At 39.8% G+C, this 21,147-nt stretch overlaps 1 protein-coding gene across 1 annotated transcript; it reads right to left on the reverse strand.

The window, feature by feature from the left end:
* Window positions 1-11,081: 11,081 nt before the first annotated feature.
* Window positions 11,082-11,378, reverse strand: LOC117013816 (keratin-associated protein 3-1). The gene has a single exon (XM_033091302.1). The coding sequence runs from the start codon at window positions 11,376-11,378 to the stop codon at window positions 11,082-11,084; it is 297 nt and encodes a 98-aa protein (XP_032947193.1).
* Between the last annotated feature and the right edge of the window lie 9,769 nt (window positions 11,379-21,147).

Genomic DNA, 21,147 nt, shown 5'->3' on the forward strand with positions numbered 1-21,147 from the left:
ATTCTTTGCTCTGCTCTCACAAAGGATGCTGCCTGTCTTTTCATTTAGACCTCGTTTCATTCTGCTATATGTTATAATTTATCATTTGTATTTGTCTTCCTCCCTCCAATGCAAACTCCTCGAAAGTGGGAATCTTGTCTTAATCTTCTTTGTCTCTGTCAAGCATCTAGGACAGTGCCTGGAACATAGTAGGCATTTGATAAATGTTTATTGAACTGGATTAAATTCTATATTAGAATTAAAAAGGTATGTATTTGTCTTTAGAATAGCCCTTTATAATAATAATACTTTACATAGGCAAAATGATTCATTTCACTTGTGAAGTGCTTTACCATTGTCAAAACAGTTTTACATTCAAGCCTTCACCTAAATGAGACAATGAAAAAGCATGGCTCAGCTTAATCTTTGGGCCCCTTCTGTGAGTATGTTGATCTTGAATGCCAGTTTCGCAGTCTCTTTAAGGATGTATGGGAATTACTTAAAGAGGCAGGGAAAAAATTAAAATTAAAAGTAGGTGCTAACCTTGCAATGTAAAATGATTCAAGACGAGAGCTTAATATATTTGATTATCTAGACAATTTTCTTCAGATATTTACATATCCCTGGGAGGCCTCCTTTTGGCTATGAGATTTTATGTTGATGTCATCAGAAAGTGTAATTTTGCTGGACTTATTTATAGGTTCATGATGCATGCATGTGTCAACAGTTGTTGGGTAATTATAGCATTAAATACTGAGACAGTGCATGGTTTGGGGAGCAGTGGTGTTTATTTTCTTTTAAAGTGAGGAGGTCCATGATAGCATTTTTTTCCACTTTTCATTTGAAATCATCGTTTAAAACAGAAAGAACATTTCTACAAAACTGAAGGCATAGGGTCAGAATATTTTCTGCCAGAGCTTCTACTTAAAGACCATTTGCTGAGCAGCCCTAATGTCAGTCCCTTAGGACAATGTGGGCAAGCTCTTTGAAACATGTTTGGCTAGTAGCAAGGGTGCTTCACACTCACAGGGCTGGATGCAGGTTGTGGCAGAGATTTCACTCAGGAGCAGGGTGGGAGCTGTTGAGTCTCCAACATGATGGTAGATCGGAGTCAGGCACATAGCAGGGTTGAGGGCAGGTGTCACAGCAGGTGGGCCGATGGAGGCTGGTCTCCTGTGGACAGCTGCTGGGCCAGGTAGACACCAAATTGACAGCACACATCAGGGGAGCAGATGGTGGTAGCCTGGCCAGTGGGGGTGCTGCAGCATCCTTGGAGACAAGACTCACAGCAAGACATGGTGACAGTGGATTGGGTAGATTTGTGTTGCAAGGGAAGGTTTGATTCTACGAAGCTGTCTACTGTGAGTCTTTTATATCCACTTGTCTCAGGGAACATGGCTTCTGTCCATCAGAATGCTGCTTGTTGTTTGTATAATCCCATACAAATAACTCATTAACTTGTTATTTATCAGCCGTGCGATGAGCTCTCCTTTGGTTTTATTTTGTTGTGTTGTTACATTCAAACTTGCTTCCTGTTGCAGTTTCAAAATGGTGTCAGCGTATGTTCCCCACTTACTCAATCACAAGTAAATAAATCAATATTATTCTGACTTTTCTCTTCTTATCAATCAGAATTTGTTCATGCAAGTGGTCACTGCTGAGTGTAAAGAATCGAGAGTAAATTCCCTGTAAAGTAAGAAATGATCCCCCAAAAATGTGTACCCTGGATGTATTTGGGAAGTCAAACCTGTGGGACTTTTTTTCTACGAGATTCACGTTGCTATCTTTCCATGGATTTGAGGGACTAAATGAATTTCAAAGATACGCAACATAATCTGGATTGGGAAGTTCAGAGCCTGCTAGATGAGTTTTTATACTGATCCACTACAGTATTGCTATAAACAATTGTATATAAAGATAAATAAGCTCCCAATTTTACAAAGGATGTTGATTTTTTAATTACATTTATTGGGGTGACATTGCTTAATTTTTTTTGACCACAAATCAGAACATATTAAAGCATAGGCCCATGAGACTATATATGGTCTGAAAAATGAGCTTTCATCTCTTTGCAAAACAGCATGAAAAAGTTCTTTCTTTTCAGAAAAACCAAACTGCTGACCTGCTGATTCTAATTTTCAAAACCACTCTCAAAACTGATAATCACCTCCTATCAAACAGACAGTTACATTTTTAAAAGTCCTTCCACTTTAAATTAGTTATAGTGTTAACAAGTCATGGCTAAAGCTAGTATGTAACTACAGTAAAGGACACTGATCAGCAAATCCATTCATTATAAGTGAAGTGTTTATTGAATTGCTACTATATGCTGAAGAGTGTGGTAGAGATAGAAAATAGAAGACACAGTCCTGTCCTTTAGGAGTATGTGATCTGATGGAACAGGCTAGAAATCCCTTGTATATGATTCAAGCAACGTATAATTAGTACACAATGGGGTAATGGAAGGAGTGTCAGAGCTAGGTTTGAATGCCGGTTATAACTTACATGATGTGAGACCTAGATCAAGTCATTTAAGCTTTTGGGACTTCAGTTTTTTCAACTACAAATTTGGGGAAAATAATCATCTACTGTAGTTTTATTGCAAGAATTAAGTAAAGATTAAATGAGAATTACTTTAGCAAATTATTTAGCATTGCGTGTGGCACAGTAGAGTTATCTAATCAATGGCAGTTTCTCCTCTGGGTACTGTGAGAATTCCCACAAGAGGAAATACAATGAAAGAGGGCTAAAATGATCAAAAAGCCTTCATGGAAGATTAGGATTAAGTTGTTTCCATCAGAAATGCTTAGAAAAGAGGTAGGTGCATTTCAGGCAAGGAAAGCGATGACTTTTTCTATGACATTGTTCTGTCGTTACCCTCAGCCCCTGCCCCTAGCACACTTGGCCACACCCTCCTTTGTTCGTTTATTGTACCCCACATCCTCCCATAAAACTTTGCTGCAACACAGGTTGATTCTCTTTACTAGAATGTAATCTCCCGTTCAAAGCAGGGACTATGTCTTGTTTTTCTTGATTTCTGCAGTTCGTAGCATAGAGCCTGGATCACAAGTTGGAGTCTGGAGGCTAGAACACGTGGAATAAATATTTAAAGAAGAAAGGTTGGAAAATAATGATAACCAGCATTTATGAAATGCTTCTGTATCAAGTTTATCAGGAAAATAAGAAAACCTTCGCACAAGGTATTTCAACAGAGAGAATTTGAAGATAGGGAATTGGTTAAATAGGTGTCAGAGGACTGAAAAAAAAAAACAGAAAAGGAAAACTGAGGTAACATACTCATGAAACAGCTACCCGCGCTAGGGCTGGGAGTGAAGAGAAGAGGTGGTGGTGAACCGCAGCTAGAAGCATGGAAGAGTGGTCCTGCTGAGCAGAGCTCAGATCTCCAGTGCTTTCCAGACGGTGCTTTTAGCTCAGATGCTCAGAGGGGAGGTCCTGTGGGGTCAGGGTTTGGACCTTTGTGGGAGGAAGAGAGGAGTCACTTCCTTGCTGATGCTGGTGTTTATGAGGAGGTGCAGTGATGCTGTTGTTTTTGGAGTGTGGACAGAAGCTGGACACTAGAACCTATTGCTCTGCCAGATGAAGGACTGTTGCTAGGGTAACAAGACCCTACTTCCTTCCACAGGCCTTATAGTCTCCTTGTAGAGCCCTCTATTGGTGGAATCTAATAGAAAACCAGCCAAAGGAGAACGAGAGTCCTTATCCAAGCATCACAGAGTATAAGAAGGTGGACTAGGAGTCGACAATCCGTACATACTGCCCTAAGACCTGTACATGTTTGAATTAGATAGTACAGCATTCCTGTATATCTCTCTCAATTTCCCTTAATGATAATATTGTACAATACCATTGTGCGTTTGTCAAAACTAAGAAGCCAACATCGGTACATAACTATTAATTGACTTTATTCCGCTATCACTAGTTTTTCCACTGATGTCCCTTTTCTGTTCCAGGATCCAAACTGAGGCACTGCATTACATTGTGTCATCACATCTCCTTGTTCTCCTCTGGTCTGTGACAGTTTCTCAGACTTTACTTGTTTTTCATCTGCTGGGCAGATTTGTGAACAAAAAAGAAAGAAGGCCTAAATCATCAGGGATTCTGTAGAGTACATACTGTTTTTTAATCTTATTTAACAGTTGAGGACTCTGAGGCATCGAGAAGTTAAATGACGTAACCAAGGTCACATAACTAGTAGGTGACAGGGTGCGACAGCCATGTTTCAGAGGCCACTCTCTTGACCGTTGTATCGGGAGCATTGCCCTGACTGTAAAGTGGAGGCTGCTGTTGTCCCACGATTAGTTGGAAGTAAAATTTGGTGAAAATGACTGTACCAGGCTATTGAGGGTCCGGAGAGCCACCCTGAAGAATTTAGTCTGGATTCAGTAAAAACAAAAATCTTGAGTCATCTTAGAGTTTTGAGCAATTCAATTTAACTAATATGAATGTATAGAGGGAGAGAAGCGTGATCTGGCAGAGGTATAGTTTCGGTGGAGGAAGGGGCAGGGAATACTTGACTCAAGGTCAACGAGGAGATTGCCGTTATAATCAGGGCTGTGGTGATCAGGGTTTAGATTAGGCTAGAGTCAGTGAAGGTGGAAGGAGAGATGCCAGGAACAATTTGAAAGAAAATGGAAATGACCTCGTTTTTTATTCTGTTATCAAAGATAAACAATTATTAACTTTAAGGGTAGTTTGTTTTCACCTTGAACTAGATTATCAAAACTCATCAGAAAATTGAAAATATGTTTGAGTTGCCAAACATTCTGCATTTCAGTGCAAGACTAAACACCCAGGCAATATTTTTCCTGTGCTGACATTGTTAATCAGTATTTTATTTTATTTATTTATTTATTTTTTATTTTTTTTATTTTTTATTTTTTTTTTATTTTTTAATTTATTGGGGTGACAATTGTTAGTAGAATTACATAGATTTCAGTTATGCAATTCTGAATCACATCATCCATAAATCACACTGTGTGTTCACCACCCAGAGTCAGCTCCCCTTCCATCACCGTACATTTGATCCCCCTCACCCTCATCCCCCACCCCCCAACCCCCTTACGCTCTGGTAACCACCAAATTACGTTCCCCAGATTAATTTTCAAACCCCGTGGCCATCCTGTGGTCACCGACTGCCCTCCAATCCCCTCACCCTCCCCCCCACCTCCCACTCCCCCCGCCCATCTAGCAACCCTCAGTTTTTCCTCATTGTCTCCCAAACAGTTTCTGATTAGTTCATTCACTTATTCTTTTCTTTAGAATCCGCAAATAAGTGAGATCATATGGAACTTATCTTTCTCTGTCTGACTTATTTCACTTAACATAATGTTCTCTAGATCCATCCATGTTGTTGCAAATGGTAAGATTTCTTTCTTCCTTATGGCTGCATAATACTCCATTGTATAAATGTACCACAGTTTCTTAATCCAGTCATCTACCGATGGGCATTTTGGTTGTTTCCATGTCTTAGCTATTGTGTATAGTGCTGCAATAAACATAGGAGTGCATAGAGATTTTTGAATTGAAGTTCTGGATTTCTCCGGATAGATACCTAGGAGTGGAATTACTGGATCATAAGGTAGTTCCATTTTCAGAATTTTGAGATACCTCCATACTGTTTTCCATAGCGGCTGCACCAGTCTGCAATCCCACCAACAGTGCACAAGCGTTCCCTTTTCTCCACATCCGCGCCAGCACTTGTTGTTTGTTGATTTATTGATGATAGCCATTCTGACTGGGGTGAGGTGGTATCTCATTGTGGTTTTTATTTGCATTTCTCTGATGGTTAGTGAGGTTGAGCATTTCTTCATATGTCTGTTTGCCATCTGTATGTCCTTTTCAGAAAAATGTCTCTTCAAGTCCTCTGCCCATTTTTTAATTGGATCGTTTGTTTTTTTGGAGTTGGGTTGAGTAAGTTTTCCATAGATTTGTGATATTAATCCCTTATCAGATATATCACTGGCAAATATCTTTTCCCATTCAGTAGGATCCCTTCTTGTTTTATTGATGGTTTCCTTTGCTGTGAAAAAACTTTTTAGTTTGATATAATCCCACATGTTTATTCTTTCTCTTAGTTCCCTCGCGCGAGGGTGTATATCAGTAAAAATCTTACTCCGGGTAATGTCTGAGAAGTTTCTTCCTATATTTTCTTCTAGGTATTTTATGGTTTCAGACCTTACATTTAGGTCTTTAAGCCATTTTGAATTTATTTTTGTATATGGTGTAAGGAGGTGGTCCAACTTCATTTTTTTGCATGTGTCTGTCCAGGTTTCCCAGCACCATTTATTGAATAGACTGTCATTACTCCATCGTACATTCTTGCTTCCATTGTCGTAGATTAAATGGCCATATAGGCGTGGATTTATTTCTGGACTCTCTATTCTGTTCCATTGATCTATGTGTCTGTTTTTATGCCAGTACCATGCTGTTTTGATTACTGTAGCCTTGTAGTATAATTTGAAGTCAGGTATTGTTATACCTCCCACTTTGTTCTTATTTCTCAAGATTGCCTTTGCTATTCGGGGTCTTTTATGGTCCCATATAAATTTTAGGATTATATGTTCTATTTCTGTGAAAAACGACGTTGGCAGTTTGATAGGAATTGCATTGAATATGTATATTGCCTTAGGCAGTATGGACATTTTAACTATATTAATTCTTCCTATCCATGAACATGATATGTGTTTCCATCTATTTATATCTTCCTTCATTCCTTTCATCAGTGTCTTATCATTTTCTGAGTATAGATCTTTTACTTCTTTGGTTAAATTTATTCCCAGGTATTTTATAGTCTTTGGAGCGATTGTAAATGGGATTGTTTTTTTAATTTCTCCTTCTGATGTTTTATTATTGGTATATACAAATGCAACTGATTTCTGAATATTAATTTTGTATCCTGCCACTTTACTAAATTCATCTATCAGCTCTAATAGCTTCTTGGTGGAGTCTTTAGGGTTCTCTATATATAGTATCATATCATCTGCATACAATGATAACTTTACTTCCTCCTTACCAATCTGGATGCCTTTTATTTCTTTTTCTTGTCTGATTGCTGTGGCAAGAACTTCCAGAACTATGTTGAATAGAAGCGGAGATAATGGGCATCCTTGCCTTGTTCCTGATCTTAGGGGGAATGGTTTTAGCTTTTCCCCATTGAGTATGATGTTAGCTGTGGGTTTGTCATATATGGCCTTTATTATGTTGAGATAAGATCCCTCTATTCCCACTTTCTTAAGGGTTTTTATCATAAATAGCTGTTGGATTTTATCAAATGCTTTTTCTGCATCTATTGATATGATCATGTGATTTTTATTTTTCATTTTGTTAATGTGGTGTATCACATTAATAGATTTGCGGATGTTGAACCACCCCTGCATACCAGGAATGAATCCCACTTGATCGTGGTGAATGATCTTTTTAATGTATTGCTGAATTCTGTTTGCTAATATTTTGTTGAGGATTTTTGCATCTATGTTCATTAAAGATATCGGCCTGTAGTTTTCTTTTTTTGTGGTGTCTTTGTCTAATTTTGGGATCAGGGTGATAGTGGCTTCGTAAAAAGTGTTTGGGAGTCTTCCCTCCTTCTGGATTTTTTGGAAGAGCTTGAGGAGAATTGGTGATAATTCTTTTTTGAACGCTTTGTAAAATTCACCTGTAAAGCCATCTGGTCCAGGGCTTTTGTTTGTTGGGAGACTGTTGATTACTGATTCAATTTCCGTGGTGGTAATCAGTCTATTCAGGTTTTCTGTTTCTTCTTGAGTTAGCCTTGGAAGGTTGTACGCCTCTAGAAAATTGTCCATTTCTTCCAAATTGTCAAATTTGTTGGCATATAGTTGCTCATAGTAACTTCTTAAAACTCTTTGTATTTCTGCAGTGTCCGTTGTCACTTCTCCTCTTTCGTTTCTGATTTTATTAATTTGGGTCCTCTCTCTCTTTTTTTTAATGAGTTAATCAGTATTTTAAAGTGTGACTTTAAAAAATAGATGATTCACAACATTATTGATTATATTCCCCAAACTGTATTTCATATCCCGGTGACTATGTGGTGACTACCGATTTGTACTTTTTAGTCTCTTCACCTTCTCTTCCATCCCCCATCCCACCCCCATCTAGCAGCCATCAGATTTTTTTCTCTATATCTCTGCATTTCTTTCTGTTTTGTTTGCTCGTTTATTTTATTCTTTAGATTATGTAGGGTAAGTAAGATGGGTACTGAACTTATCAGGGCGATCACTTCATGGACTGTGTAGATGCCTGAACACGGCACTGTACACCTAAGGCTGAAGTAGGATAGTATTGAATGTCAACTATAATTAAATATACATTTTATATATATATTCCCGCCCCCCAAGCATGGGATGTAAAGTACAGCATAGGGAATATAGTCAATGGTACTGTAACAGCTATATACGATGTCAGAGGGGTAGTAGATTGGGGGGGTTATCACTTTGTGAGGGGTGTAAATGTCTAAGTATTACATTGCCTTGTATACCTGAAACTAATAAAATATATACATACATATTTGTAAAAAAAAAAAAAAAAGATTTGTTTTCACTTTAGAAATGTAAACAGTTTTTTCTAGACTCATTGTATACTCTCATTTTGTTTTGAATCACAGAGAAAGCTGAGTTACTATATACAACCACATATACAATTCAGAGGATAGTAGAGAATGAATTGCCAAGTGGCATATACTTTCTCCTGGATAAAAAGAGCAATGTTATATTTCTGTCTGCAGACAGAGAAGGCAAGTACTTTGGTGAAGTGGAAAGAGAAGAGAGTTTGGATTCAAGCAGTTTCAGGTTTAATCCCTCCTCTGTCACTGTTTGTGTAACTTTTGCAAGTAACTTCCTCAGCCTCAGTTTCTTCACTGGTAAAGTGGGGAGAATAATGGTAGGTACCTCCTACTGTTTTTGTTAGAAATAAATGAGATAATGTGCATGAAGCACCTATTTGAGTGTCCAGTGGATTCACCAAATGTTAGCTATTACAAAGGAAAGCAGTAGAAGGAATAAGGTGGGGTGGGGTTGGTGAGTGGCATGGAGACTTGTTATTTACAATGTTTCGGGACAACCTAGGACCATAGAATGTCCAAACTAAAAGTGACTTTAGAGAGGCCTTGGTCGACCCACCCACTTTACTGACTTACGATCTGAAACCCAAAGAACTCAAGTGATTTGCTCAGGATCAGAGAGACGGCCCAAGGCAGAGCCGGGACTAGGACACACATCTCCTCGTTTCCAGGCGGGGCTTTTTAACTAGCCAAGGGTCTTTGAATGCCCAAAGGGCCACCGTAGTAATAATAGGACACTTAGAGTTATTTTCAGTATTAAAAATAAAGTCTAAATATTTATTCCTTACAAACATGTATGAAAACATCAAACTACTTTGCTTTTGACTGAAAAAGAGGTAACTTGGCATAGTACCCATAATTATATGAACCCTAAAACTCTCACTGATACTTATAAATGTATTTATGAACAAAAATGAAAGGACTAAATTATTCTTTTAAAAAGCCATTTGGGAAAAACACAGTTTTCAAGAAATAGAAGGATGCCTTTTGGTGAGAAAGCGGGGAACCCGTGTGACAGTGAGAGTCCCTCACCTGTGTCCAGAGTGCTGCTGTGGACGCGTTAGGTCATTTGAGCCTCACAATAATCCTGAGACATAAGCAGGGAAGAGAGTAGTATTTCTGCTGTAACAAGGAGGAAACAAAGGCTGAGAGAGAAGCAAATGGCTCAAAGTCCTAAGGCAAGTGCAAGAAAATACACCACTAGATTGCACCCTGGGTACTTAATGCAAAATCCTTACTGCACTTGGGTTTTTCCAGGACAACTAAGGAGATGAATTAATGGTCATCATAAAAGTTTTGTTGTAGGAAGAAGTGTATGTTTTTGCTCCCATAATTGTGTGACTGTTTCTGGTGTATAAAGAAGACTGTACTATATATAGCCTGATATTTTCAGTTTATTTCAATGACTTGATATTATATGTCATTTGGACTAGTAAACTTCTAAATATAGTTATGACTAATGTAAGCCAAGCCTAATTTGAAGAAGCAAAGAATACTCAATAAATGCTAATATTCACTCAAAATCGATTTTCCTAGAAGACAGCATATATCAAGAAATGGATATATACCAGGCTGCCCAAAAAATGTATACAAATGTACACTGGTCAACGTTGCTCAAGCAGTAGTTCGCCATAATCAGAAGCGTCTGGACGCTGGTGGTAACCACTTTGAGCACCTCTTGTAATTGCAGAAGTCAAATGTGACTTGAAGTCATCTTTTGTTATCGGTATATATTGAGAATTGCAATTTTAATAGTTTTTTTTTCCTTTCTTAAAATGTGTATATGTTTTTTGGCACCCTCTGTATATACTCTTTAAAATGACATTGAGCTTAGAATTTTATTGATGACAATGAATGGGAGTCAAAATTATTTCCACATCCTAGCTAAGTGATCGATTTATTTAGTCAATTAAGGAAGAAAGAAAAATCAATTTCAGGAGTAATAGAAATTAAAATAAATAAAATATTTTAAAAACATCATGTTAATCTCTAGACTCTAGCATATTGCTTGGCACAATGGTTGTCTTCAAAAAAAATACCTGTTGAATAAAAAGATCCTACAAAATGACCTACTGAAATTTTTTACCTTTTAACTTCTCACAAAGAGCCAGTATTTAATTTTTCAATGATTCCACCACGAGAGCTCTCATTCTGCTCGGGTAGAACTTGGGTAGGATCACTTGCTGCTCAGGTTTAGGTAGGCATTGCGTTCTCTAAGAGGGAACCTGGAGTAAATAATCACAAGGCCGTATTTGCTAAGCCAGAATGAACTTTATTAATGAATAGTCAAAGTGATTGTTTCTCAAAGAGCAATGAAATCGCCTAATGGAAAGAAGATCTCCAACTCTCCCAAAGGAGGAAGATTTAAGAAGTTGGGCTAATTCATGAAAACATGGCCCAGGGACTAGGGATCGATTTAGTTTGCTGTAGGTAGTCGCAGGTGTTGAAGGCCGGGTGATGGTGGGTTGTTGAGAAGCACATGACTGAACCTGTACAGAATCATGGGTGCTTAACAGCAGGGCTCACAGGGACTTTCACAGCAAGGCTGAACGTAGGTCGTCAGGTTGATCCCACTCATCCCAGGAGTTGGGTGACAAGAGTTGAGCAACCAGCAAGTTGGCACATAGGTGTCAGGCTCACAGCAGGGTGGAGGGCAGGTGTCGCAGCAGATGGGCTGAAGGAGGCTGATGTCATGTGGGCAGGTGCTGGGCAGGCAGACTCCACACCGGCAGCATTTGTCAGAGGAGCAGATGGTGGTGGCAGGGCCGGTGGGGACGCTGCAGCAGCAGGGAGAACAGCAAGCCATGGTATGAAAAGTTGGGTTTTGTTGGGTTGAGAAGAGAAGTTTCTTGGTGTTTCAGTGCTTCTCTCTTCTGCCCTGGCCTTTATATACCCACCTCCCTGGGCGTCAGCCTATTAGCAAGATCTTTTTCCCCATGTCTCAGTTTATAGCTATCTCCATAAAAACCCTCTAATTGCTTAAGTGTTTATTACCTAAGACGTACTCCTCATCTCATAAAAGGGGTTTAGTTTGTTTTGCTGACAAATAGGACTCTTCACATTGGTTGTTTGTCACTGCACGGCCATTTCATTTCAGTCTTCAAACTCATTATCTTCTAATCATTACTCACCATTAATGATGGCCTGGTATGCTAGGTATCAACAGATCGTCACCAGGTTTTTTGTCTTCTTTTCAGAGAAAGAGATAAGTAGGCTTGTTGATTGCTCTTCTACCAGCAACCAAAGATTCTATTTGATAATTTTGGCTTTCTGACTGAAAAAGTGATAACATTTTTAGATTTATTTTTTGTGGCTCCCAGAAGCTGAATTAAAATGAATGGATAGGATCTATAGAGAAAGAGATTCTCGTTCTGTGTAAAGAAAAACTTTCTTACAGAGCTGTAACAAATCGTTTGGTCTCCATTCCCTACATATGTGCTTTGAATGACAACTGGTCAGAAGCACATCTATGGGTCTTAAGACCCATGTGGGTGACAGAGACGGATGCCCTTTAAAATTCCATTGAACCATGTTATGAATTAAGATTATTTATGACCCAAAGGCTAGTCGTGGTGGGCCATTTAGATAGTAAACGGTGCAGTATTTCCCAAAATGAGTTCCACCAGCACCTGTTCCAAGGAAGATGAAAGGCTCCTCTGGTAAATAAGTTTGCTAAATACCGAGTTCTTCACTGGTTGACCTCTCAGAGCTTTTAATATGCCAAAGTGCTCTGTGACTTTTCACTAAAGAGATATAGCACGTATTTTTCTCCAAACTTACTTGACCATGGAATAATTTTTGTGTGTTAGTTTTCATAGGTGAGTGTTGATAGGTTAGTGTTCTATGGAACACACTGGAGGAGATCCCCAAATTACATCTAAACCAATAAAACCATTATAATAAAATTATTTAAACAAATAAGGACATAAAGCTTAGTATGCCTTCCCTCCTCCTCCTTCTTCATGTAGGCCTGAGATTTGTTGTCCAGGACTTACGTTGTATTGGTGGGGATAGAGACGTAATAGAGATATAATAAATAAATAACACTTTAAATAAATCATTGAGCACATATATGTAAAAAAAAACTTAGTATGATGTTTTAGAATTACTTTAAAGTAGGAGAAATATTAACCGGTAAACCTTTAGATATACCTTACTTTGGAAGTCTTAAAAAACGTGTATATTTTCTTGACCCATCTTCTAATAAAATGGCTCAGGCTCTAAAAATAAGTAGAAAATTGCACAATATAGAGGTGTCGGTAGTCAAAAGACATGCAAATCAAGAAGATCATGGATCCAAAAGATGCTTAAGCCGAAAACTGCTTTCATTTTTAGTCATCTTCTTACTAGAATGATTTTGCGGTTTTGGATTCCCTCTGCTAGAAAGGAGCTTGGTGCACATTGCTTCAATAGATACCTCTTTGTTCAGTCACACACTCTTTGATTGGGCATCTGCTATAACTCAGACATCATGCAAAAAAGAAGCAAATAGGTTCCTGCCCTTGAGGAGGTCCCAGAGAAAAAGAGACACAGAGAAGTCAACTGGAAAATGATAGTACAGTGTTGTACATTCAGGTTTTCTAGGTAACATGGGAGTTTAGAGGTAGGACTCACTGACTGGAAGATTTGGGGAGAACTTTATGAAAAGGGAACATTAGTGTGGGTCTTGAAGATTGAACAGGAGCTTAGCTAGCAGGTAAATGGGAATAGGAAGGGAATTTCAGCAAGTGAAACAGAAACGAAATGCCATGGTGTGTTCCTGGGATGGCAAAAGTGTTGACTAGTTAAAGCACAGATTCTGGACCTCCTGTAGGGAGGTGTCGGAGGAGAGTAGTGAGAGATGACATTGGAAAGGTGGGTTAGCGCCACAGTAGGAAGAATATGTACTGTGCTTAGTATCCTACACCCAGGATTTTTTTTTTTTTTTTTTGGTGTGCCATCCATTATTTTTTATTTATTTTTTTTACTTTCTAATCTTTTTTTTTTTTTAATTTATTTTTAATTTATTGGGGTGACAATTGTTAGTAAAATTACATAGATTTCAGGTGTGCAATTCTGTATCACATCATCCATAAATCACACTGTGTGTTCACCACCCAGAGTCAGCTCCCCTTCCATCACCATACATTTGATCCCCCTCACCCTCATCCCCCACCCCCCAACCCCCTTACGCTCTGGTAACCACCAAATTACGTTCCCCAGATTAATTTTCAAACCCCGTGGCCATCCTGTGGTCACCGACTGCCCTCCAATCCCCTCACCCTCCCCCCCACCCCCCACCCCTCCCGCCATCTAGCAACCCTCAGTTTTTCCTCATTGACCCAGGATTTTGATCGACATCCTATTGGCAATGGACATTCATTGAAGGTTTTTGAACATGAATGTCATTTGATTAGATTTGTATTTTAGAAAGATGACTGGAGTTTTTGAATGGAGCCCCATCGTCATGATGTCTTGTGCTGAGTGCTTTGTATGTCGTACATTTCTCACCACAAGCTTAGCTGTATGCAGTGCTACTCTCCTTGCCATTTTACAGAGGAGGAGTCTGAGGCACAGAGAGGCTAAGTAACTAGTAAGTGATTAAGTGATGGAACTAGTATTTGGAGCCAAGCACATCTTCTTTCTTATTTCTTACACCCTTATGAGATCACTATACCCATTTCCCAGATGATGAAACTGAGTAAGGATATTAAATAATGATTTAAAGTCACACAGTTAGTGAATGATGGCTCATCTAATGGCAATACCTCACACTTATTAATAAAAATCATATTTTGTGGAATTAAATTTTACATAATTTAAATTATGTTCACTCATTTTTTCCCCACGTATCAGTTCATTCAGTAAAATACCTAGCGCCACGCTAGGTGCCAAGCATATGTAAATAAACAGGTCAGATGAGGGCCTTATTGTCAAGGTGTTCATTCTAGTGGGGGAGACAGACGAAAGCAAACAAACGAATACATAAGAGCTTCAGACAGTGACAAGTACCAGAAGAAAATAAAACAGAGCAGTGTGACAGGAAGACAGGGAGCATGACTACTGCAGGGAGCATGACTGCGTTGGTTAAGGTGGTCGGGGCAGCCTTTGCCAGGTGTGGGGAGTCTAATGAAAGAGAATGAGTGTGATAGAAAATGAGGTCAGGGAGGCAGGCGGGTACTCGGCCACGTGGGAACATGTAGGTAATTCTACAGAGTTTAGATTGTGTTCTAAAGGCCTTGAGAATCCACTGGATGATTTATGGCAGTGAGTGATAAAAGGGGAGCTATGTTCCATGGAAAATGCACTGCAGCAGGGCCAAAGTGGAAATAGGGCGAACAAGTAAGTGGTCCAGGAGAGAGGATGCACAGGGATGCCGGTGGTTGGTGAACTGGTGAGAGGTGGTAGAATTTGGAAGGTGTTTTTGTAAGTAGAGATGGTAGGTCCTGGTGATGCTAGCTATTAACGGCTAAGGACCATTTTTAGGTTTCAGATTTACTCATAGGTGAGAGGGCAACTGAGCCCAAAAGCTGCCATCCAGGGTGGTAGGGGAGGGGTCAAAGGTGAGTTCAGTGTGGGACTTGCAGAGAGTGAGCAGACGGAAGCCCATGAGAGGGTACAGGCTGGAGATTTGGGATGCTCCAATACAGAGAGGAAAAATGCGCTTACCACCAAGTAAGTTCCTGGACTGAAGTAAAAGATCACTTTTTTGTGTGTTAGTCACAGGTTGTTGTGAGCCTCTATGTGACTTACCAACATCTGTCTGCCAACAACTCGGTGGATTTCCGGGTTGCTGTTAGGAAAACCCTCCCATGAGAGCACCGCCCTCGTCAGCAGGAATGTAGGTGCTGGGAGGTTTCACACTTCAAGACAACTCAGCTCTCTTTCAGCCTGCTGGAGCACTTCATCCCTTCACAAGAGCAGGATATAGGGACCTTTTCAATAGGGATCTGTCATGCTAATAAAAATGCCTGTAAATAAAAACATTCGGTCTTTATTTCCTGAGTTGCATTTAAATTTCTAGTGAACTCCTTTACAGTACAGATTGGAAGAAAGAATGGCTGGTAGCAGGACTGCCATTAACTCCAGTCTTTTCAGTACAGAATGCCCACTTTGCTGAGCATGTGGGCTGAGGAGTCTGGGTTTGGGTTGAATGGCAGACTTAGGGGGCCCTTTCCAGTTTCATCAGGACATTTTTTCTGGTGTGTAGATATAGTCAAGGTGGATAGAACTCTTCCCAGCACATTGGCCGGCACTGAAAATCACTCTCAAATTGGATTTCTTTTAAACGGAAGTAATGTTGTTTTGCCCCTTGAGGACAGCTGATATTGGCTATAGTTGTGTAGGTGTCTATGACCTAAAGGGGGTGACTCCTCTGCCCTGTCTCACGTAGACATACATGTTTCCATTGCAGCATGCCACAGCAGATCTTAGCATTCAGTCACACGGCACACGAAGCTTAGCCTATCTCCAGCTCAGAGTGTTGCTAAGATTTTCTTGGGGATCTTAGACTTTCAGTTTAATTCTCACGTATTACTTATTATAAGCTATAGAATCTGCTTCTATAAGCTATAGAAGCAGAGAATTTTGCCCAGTTAAGTGAGGTACAAATATAACAGTGTTCACGAAACAGTAACAGGGTTCTAAATATAACAGTAACAGGGTTCACGAAAATAAACCCGATTGGGAAAATGGACGTCCAGTAAAATCTGGATAATCATGATGGAAAGCGGGTTTCTTAAGCCAGAGTTATGGTTTGGGGAATTAGTCAGTAATGAACAAGGGGCCGTCTGCTGGCAGGTCTCCCTGGCACCGCCAACTTTAAATAGGGGAACTTTCTTAACTACAGAGCCAAATGGTGCTAAGTAAACATTTCTAGTTCCTCAACCAGATTCTCTCAGGCCTAAAATGTCATTCTCTGGCTGCCACCTCCAAAGCTCAGAAACTAATTTCCCCCCCATAATCAGCTACTCTGATTAACCAAAGGGAATAAGTGAAAAGTCTGAACAAATGGTTCACTAAATAATCTGAATTTAAAAAGGCAATAAGAGTTTACAAGTTAGGGTCCAGTCCAGAGACCAGAACCATACCGATTATTTGAATCGAGTGAATTTTATAGGAAGAATTTTAAACTAAGTTGTTAGCTAGGAAACTAAAATGATAAAAAGAGAACCCTGAGTTATCACAAATGTAGGAAATGCAGAAAGCCCTAAGAGTGATGGTTTCTTTAATGGGAAAAGGGAAGGAACTAAAACTTAGACATTTAGAGAGGGGGTGCCCTGTGGAGCTGAAACTCAGGACAACTGGTTGGCTCGTGCGGGTGACTCCGAGAGGCGCAGCGAAGCTGGTTGTACAAGTGTTGAGAAAACGACAAACTAAAGTTAGGTGCTGCTATGGAAAGCATCTGCAGCTGGAGGAGTTAAATCCCGGGAACCACCAGCATACAGGAAGCCCCAGTTCAGCAGAAGGAAGCAAGGGGGAATTAGTGCCTTCTTCCTCTTCCAGTTTTGCAGTTTTCCTCTGTCACCCCCTAGTGGCACAGCCTAACATGGAGCAGCTGGCAAAGCCATGATGTGGTTGGCTGAGCACCATCATGGCATTACAAAGCTGAGTGTGGAAGGGAGGGTGTGAAACTGTGAGACAGTAACTTAACAACTGGCACAAATAGGAACTAATCCAAAGCCCACAGCTTCCAAAATAGTCATCTTTAAATCAGCTGAATCTTCCCACGCCATTCTTCACTTCCAGTCCCTTAGTTTCGTTGTCTCTTCATGAGTTTTGGAGTCTGAGTTGGGTTCATATTTCAGTTTTTACTTATGAGCTGTATGATTATAAGCAAGCTATTTCTCCTCGTCTAGCTATCCATCTAATGAAAACTACCTTATTGCGATATAATCGACATACAAAAAGTTGTACATATTTAATATATATAACTAGATGAGTTTGGAGATATGTATACACACATGAAACCATTGCCACAACTAATGCCATAAGTATATTCATCACTTCCAGTAGTTTCCTCCTGTCCTTTTTATTGTGATAAGAACACTTACTATCCTTTTAGCAATCTTTAACTATATAACACAGTATTGTTATATAGACACTATGGTACATAGTAGATCTCTAAGGCTTATGCATCTTGCATAACAGAAACTTTGTATCCTTTGACCATCATCACCTCCTCATTTCCCCCACTCTCAAGCCTCTGGTCACTACCATTGTGCTCTCTGTTTCTATGTGTTTGACTATTTTAGATTCCACATATAAGTGTGATCATATTCTTCTGTGTCTGGCTCAGTTAAGTTAGCATAATGTCCTCCAGGTTCATCCATGTTGCTGCAAATGGCATGGCATAATTTACTCCTTTCTTAAGGCTGACTAATTTTGTATTGTATGTAAATACTACATTTTCTTTATCCATCATCTGTTGATGGATGTGTAGGTTGCTTCCGTGTCTTAGATATTGTGAATAATACTGCAGTGAACATGCGAGTACAGATATCTCTTTGAGATCCTGATTTCAATTCATTTAACCTCTTTTAGACTTAATTTATTCATCTACAAAACGAAGACAAAAATATCTATTTCACAGGACGGGTGTTAAGTATTAAATGAAATTAGGTTCATATGAAGTTTACTTAGCTTGTGGTACAGCATATGATACTATACAAGAGGCGGAAAAAAGAGAAGAAAAATAAGCAAGGAAGAAAATATCCAGAGTGTCTATAATCCTTGTAATTGGTTGCAAGGCTATAGTTGATATTTATAACTCTTTTTCTACTATTTCATTTTTTCTTTACCCTCAGCCAGGACCTCCGCTAGTTAGGGTTCTTTAGCTGGTGGGGATGATGCAAATCTTTCCCAAAAGGTCCGAATCCACAGTGGTCCTATCTTTTTCAGATTATCAGTAAGTGGGTTAAAGAAGCACACTCAAATGTAATATATGTTGACTTCAAAACCCAAAAAGCCCCAAAGAGCTGTGCTTTTCTAGCTGAAGATAGTTCAAGGTGCAGCAGCAATTTGTCTTTTACCTTGGAAAGGAAAATTCAACATGTAGACAATTTGACTCCAAGAAATTTCACTGAGGTTGTAAACTCCTTGATTTTTGTGGGGTTTAGTCTCCTAACCTGGAGTTCACACATGTTTTACTAAGACATCTCAAGTACTTGAAACGTCCTGCTCGTCAGAAACATTTAGCATGATGTCATTAATGTAGTGGACTGATTCGATGTTGTGTGGAATGGCAAGACGATTAAGATCTCTCCTGAGTATAGTATGAGCAGAAGAGTTGACATAGCCCTGAGGCATTCCTTGGAAAGTCTCTGTTAGTTGTACCAGGTAAAAGCAAACGACTTCTGATTGTCCTTGCAAATGGATATAGAGAAGAAGGCATTTTTCATTCCAAAGTTGCATACCAGGTGCCCAGGGCTATGCTGATTTATTTCATTAAAGACACTCCATCTGGAACATCATCTTCAATTGGAGCCACCACCTAAATTAGGTTAAAATAGTAATAAATAATTATTCCATAAGATTTGTCTACCTTTTCCTATAGGACAAACAAGTGCCTAAGTGGGGAGATGGTAGGTATTGCCACCCTGGTTTTATTCGAGTCTCTGATAATAGCACTCATCTTCACAATTCCCCCATGGATACAGTATCATTTTGGGTTTCTACTCGTGTAATGAGGGTAACTTCCAAGGACTTCTACGTGGCCCTTCCTACCGTCTGAGCTTTATTCCTCAAGCCAGGGTGCTCATTATAGGGATTCCACTGATTGTCAAGCGTGGTTATTCCAGTTATATTTGTACATTCACAAATTGGGAAATGGATCTCTGGCCCTACTGGGTCCACTGTGATTGAAATGTGGGCTAAGACTCCAACGATCACCTGGCCACCATAAGCTACCACTTTCATTAGTGAACCAGAGTGACATTTTGGGTCTCTAGGAGTTAGTGTCAACTCATTGTCTAATAATCCCTATGGTAGGCAGAATTTTGGCCCGCATGAACTCTGATCCCGGTTTCATGCCCATGCATATATTACAGAGCAAAAGGGACTTTGCAGATGTAATTTGGTTACTAATCAGTTGACTTTAAAATATGGCGATAATCCTGGGTTATCCAGGGCTAAGAGACAATAACTTCACAACAGGCGCAAAGAGACATTTATTCTGAAGCCCACAACTTCCAAAAAAGCCCTCTTTAAATCTGCTGAACTTCCCCTCAAGTTTCTTTACATCTAGTTCCTTAATTTCTCTTTCTGTGAGTTTTGGAATCAGGATTGAGTTCAGAATTCAGGGTTTTTTTTTAAAGCTTCATTTAGACTTACTTTCCTCATCTACAAGCCAGGATAACAATATCTATTTCACAGGACAGATATATGTGTTCAATGAACTAGACTTCACATGAAGTATATTTAGCAGGTAGCAAATCCTATGGTATTAAACAAGGTCATGTAGGTCCCCATCTTTCTTCTTTCCCCTTCTTGTGTGTCTTCCCCATCATTCTTCCGCCTTTTCTGTTCTGCCTCTTGTCTCTAGTCATTATTTCCTCAAATAGTTTCTTAATCCCTTGCTTTCTCCCTTCTCCTTCCGGTAAATCTTTAAAGTGAATGTTGTTATGTTTGATGTTGTCCCAGAGGTCTCGTAAACTGTCCTTATTTTTTTGGAATTTTTTTTCTTTTGCTGTTCTGACTGGGTGTTTTCTGCTACCTTGTCTTCCAAGTCACTTATTCGATCCTCTGCTTCATCCAGTCTGCCGGTGATTCCTTCTACTGTATTCTTCATTTCAGTTATTGTATTCTGCACTTCTGACTGGTTCTTTTTTATGGTTTCTATGTCTTTTTTTATGCTTGCCATCTCTTTGTTGAAGTTCTCATTAAGTTCCTTGAGCATCCTTATAAGCATTGTTTTGAAGTCTGTCTCTAGTAGGTTGCTTGCCTCCATTTTGTTTAATTCTTTTTCTGAGTTTTCTCCTCTTCTCTCATTTGGATGTATTTCTTTGTTTTCTCATTTTGGCTGCCTCCCTGTGTTTGTTTCTGTGTATGAGGTAGATCTGTTATGTCTCCCAGTCTTGGCCGGGTGGCCTTATGTAGTAGGTGCCCTGTAGGGCCCTGGCATAGTCTCCCTGGTCACCTGCTCTAGGTGCTCCAGGAGTGTCCCTTGTGTGGGTTGTGTGTGCCCTCCTGTTATAGTTGAGCTTTGATTGGTATTGGCACATCAGTGGGTGGGATTGACCCTCAGGCTGATTGGCTGTGGGGTTGGGCCATGTCCACAGCTTACAGACTGCTGTGTAGGGGGCTTACCCCACTAAATGGGATTTGCCCCAGTGGGCTCTGGTGCCTGTTGAGACTTCCCTTGGGGTATGCCACTTGTAGGGCTAATTGGATGGTGCTCTGCTGTGGTCTGAAGCCAACCTCCAAGTATGTTGGTTCTGGGCCCTCCTGAGAGGGGCTCTGGTGCAAGCTCAGGTCACATACTGCCTCTGACCAGCCTGGGACTACCTGGTAGGAGCTACAAAGTGATCTGCAGTTGTTCACTGCCTGTGCTAAACCTATAGCACATGGGAGAGGCCACGCTATGAACCAAGGTCGTC

The sequence above is a fragment of the Rhinolophus ferrumequinum genome, chromosome 21 (genome assembly GCF_004115265.2).
Source record: "Rhinolophus ferrumequinum isolate MPI-CBG mRhiFer1 chromosome 21, mRhiFer1_v1.p, whole genome shotgun sequence".
NCBI lineage: Eukaryota > Metazoa > Chordata > Mammalia > Chiroptera > Rhinolophidae > Rhinolophus > Rhinolophus ferrumequinum.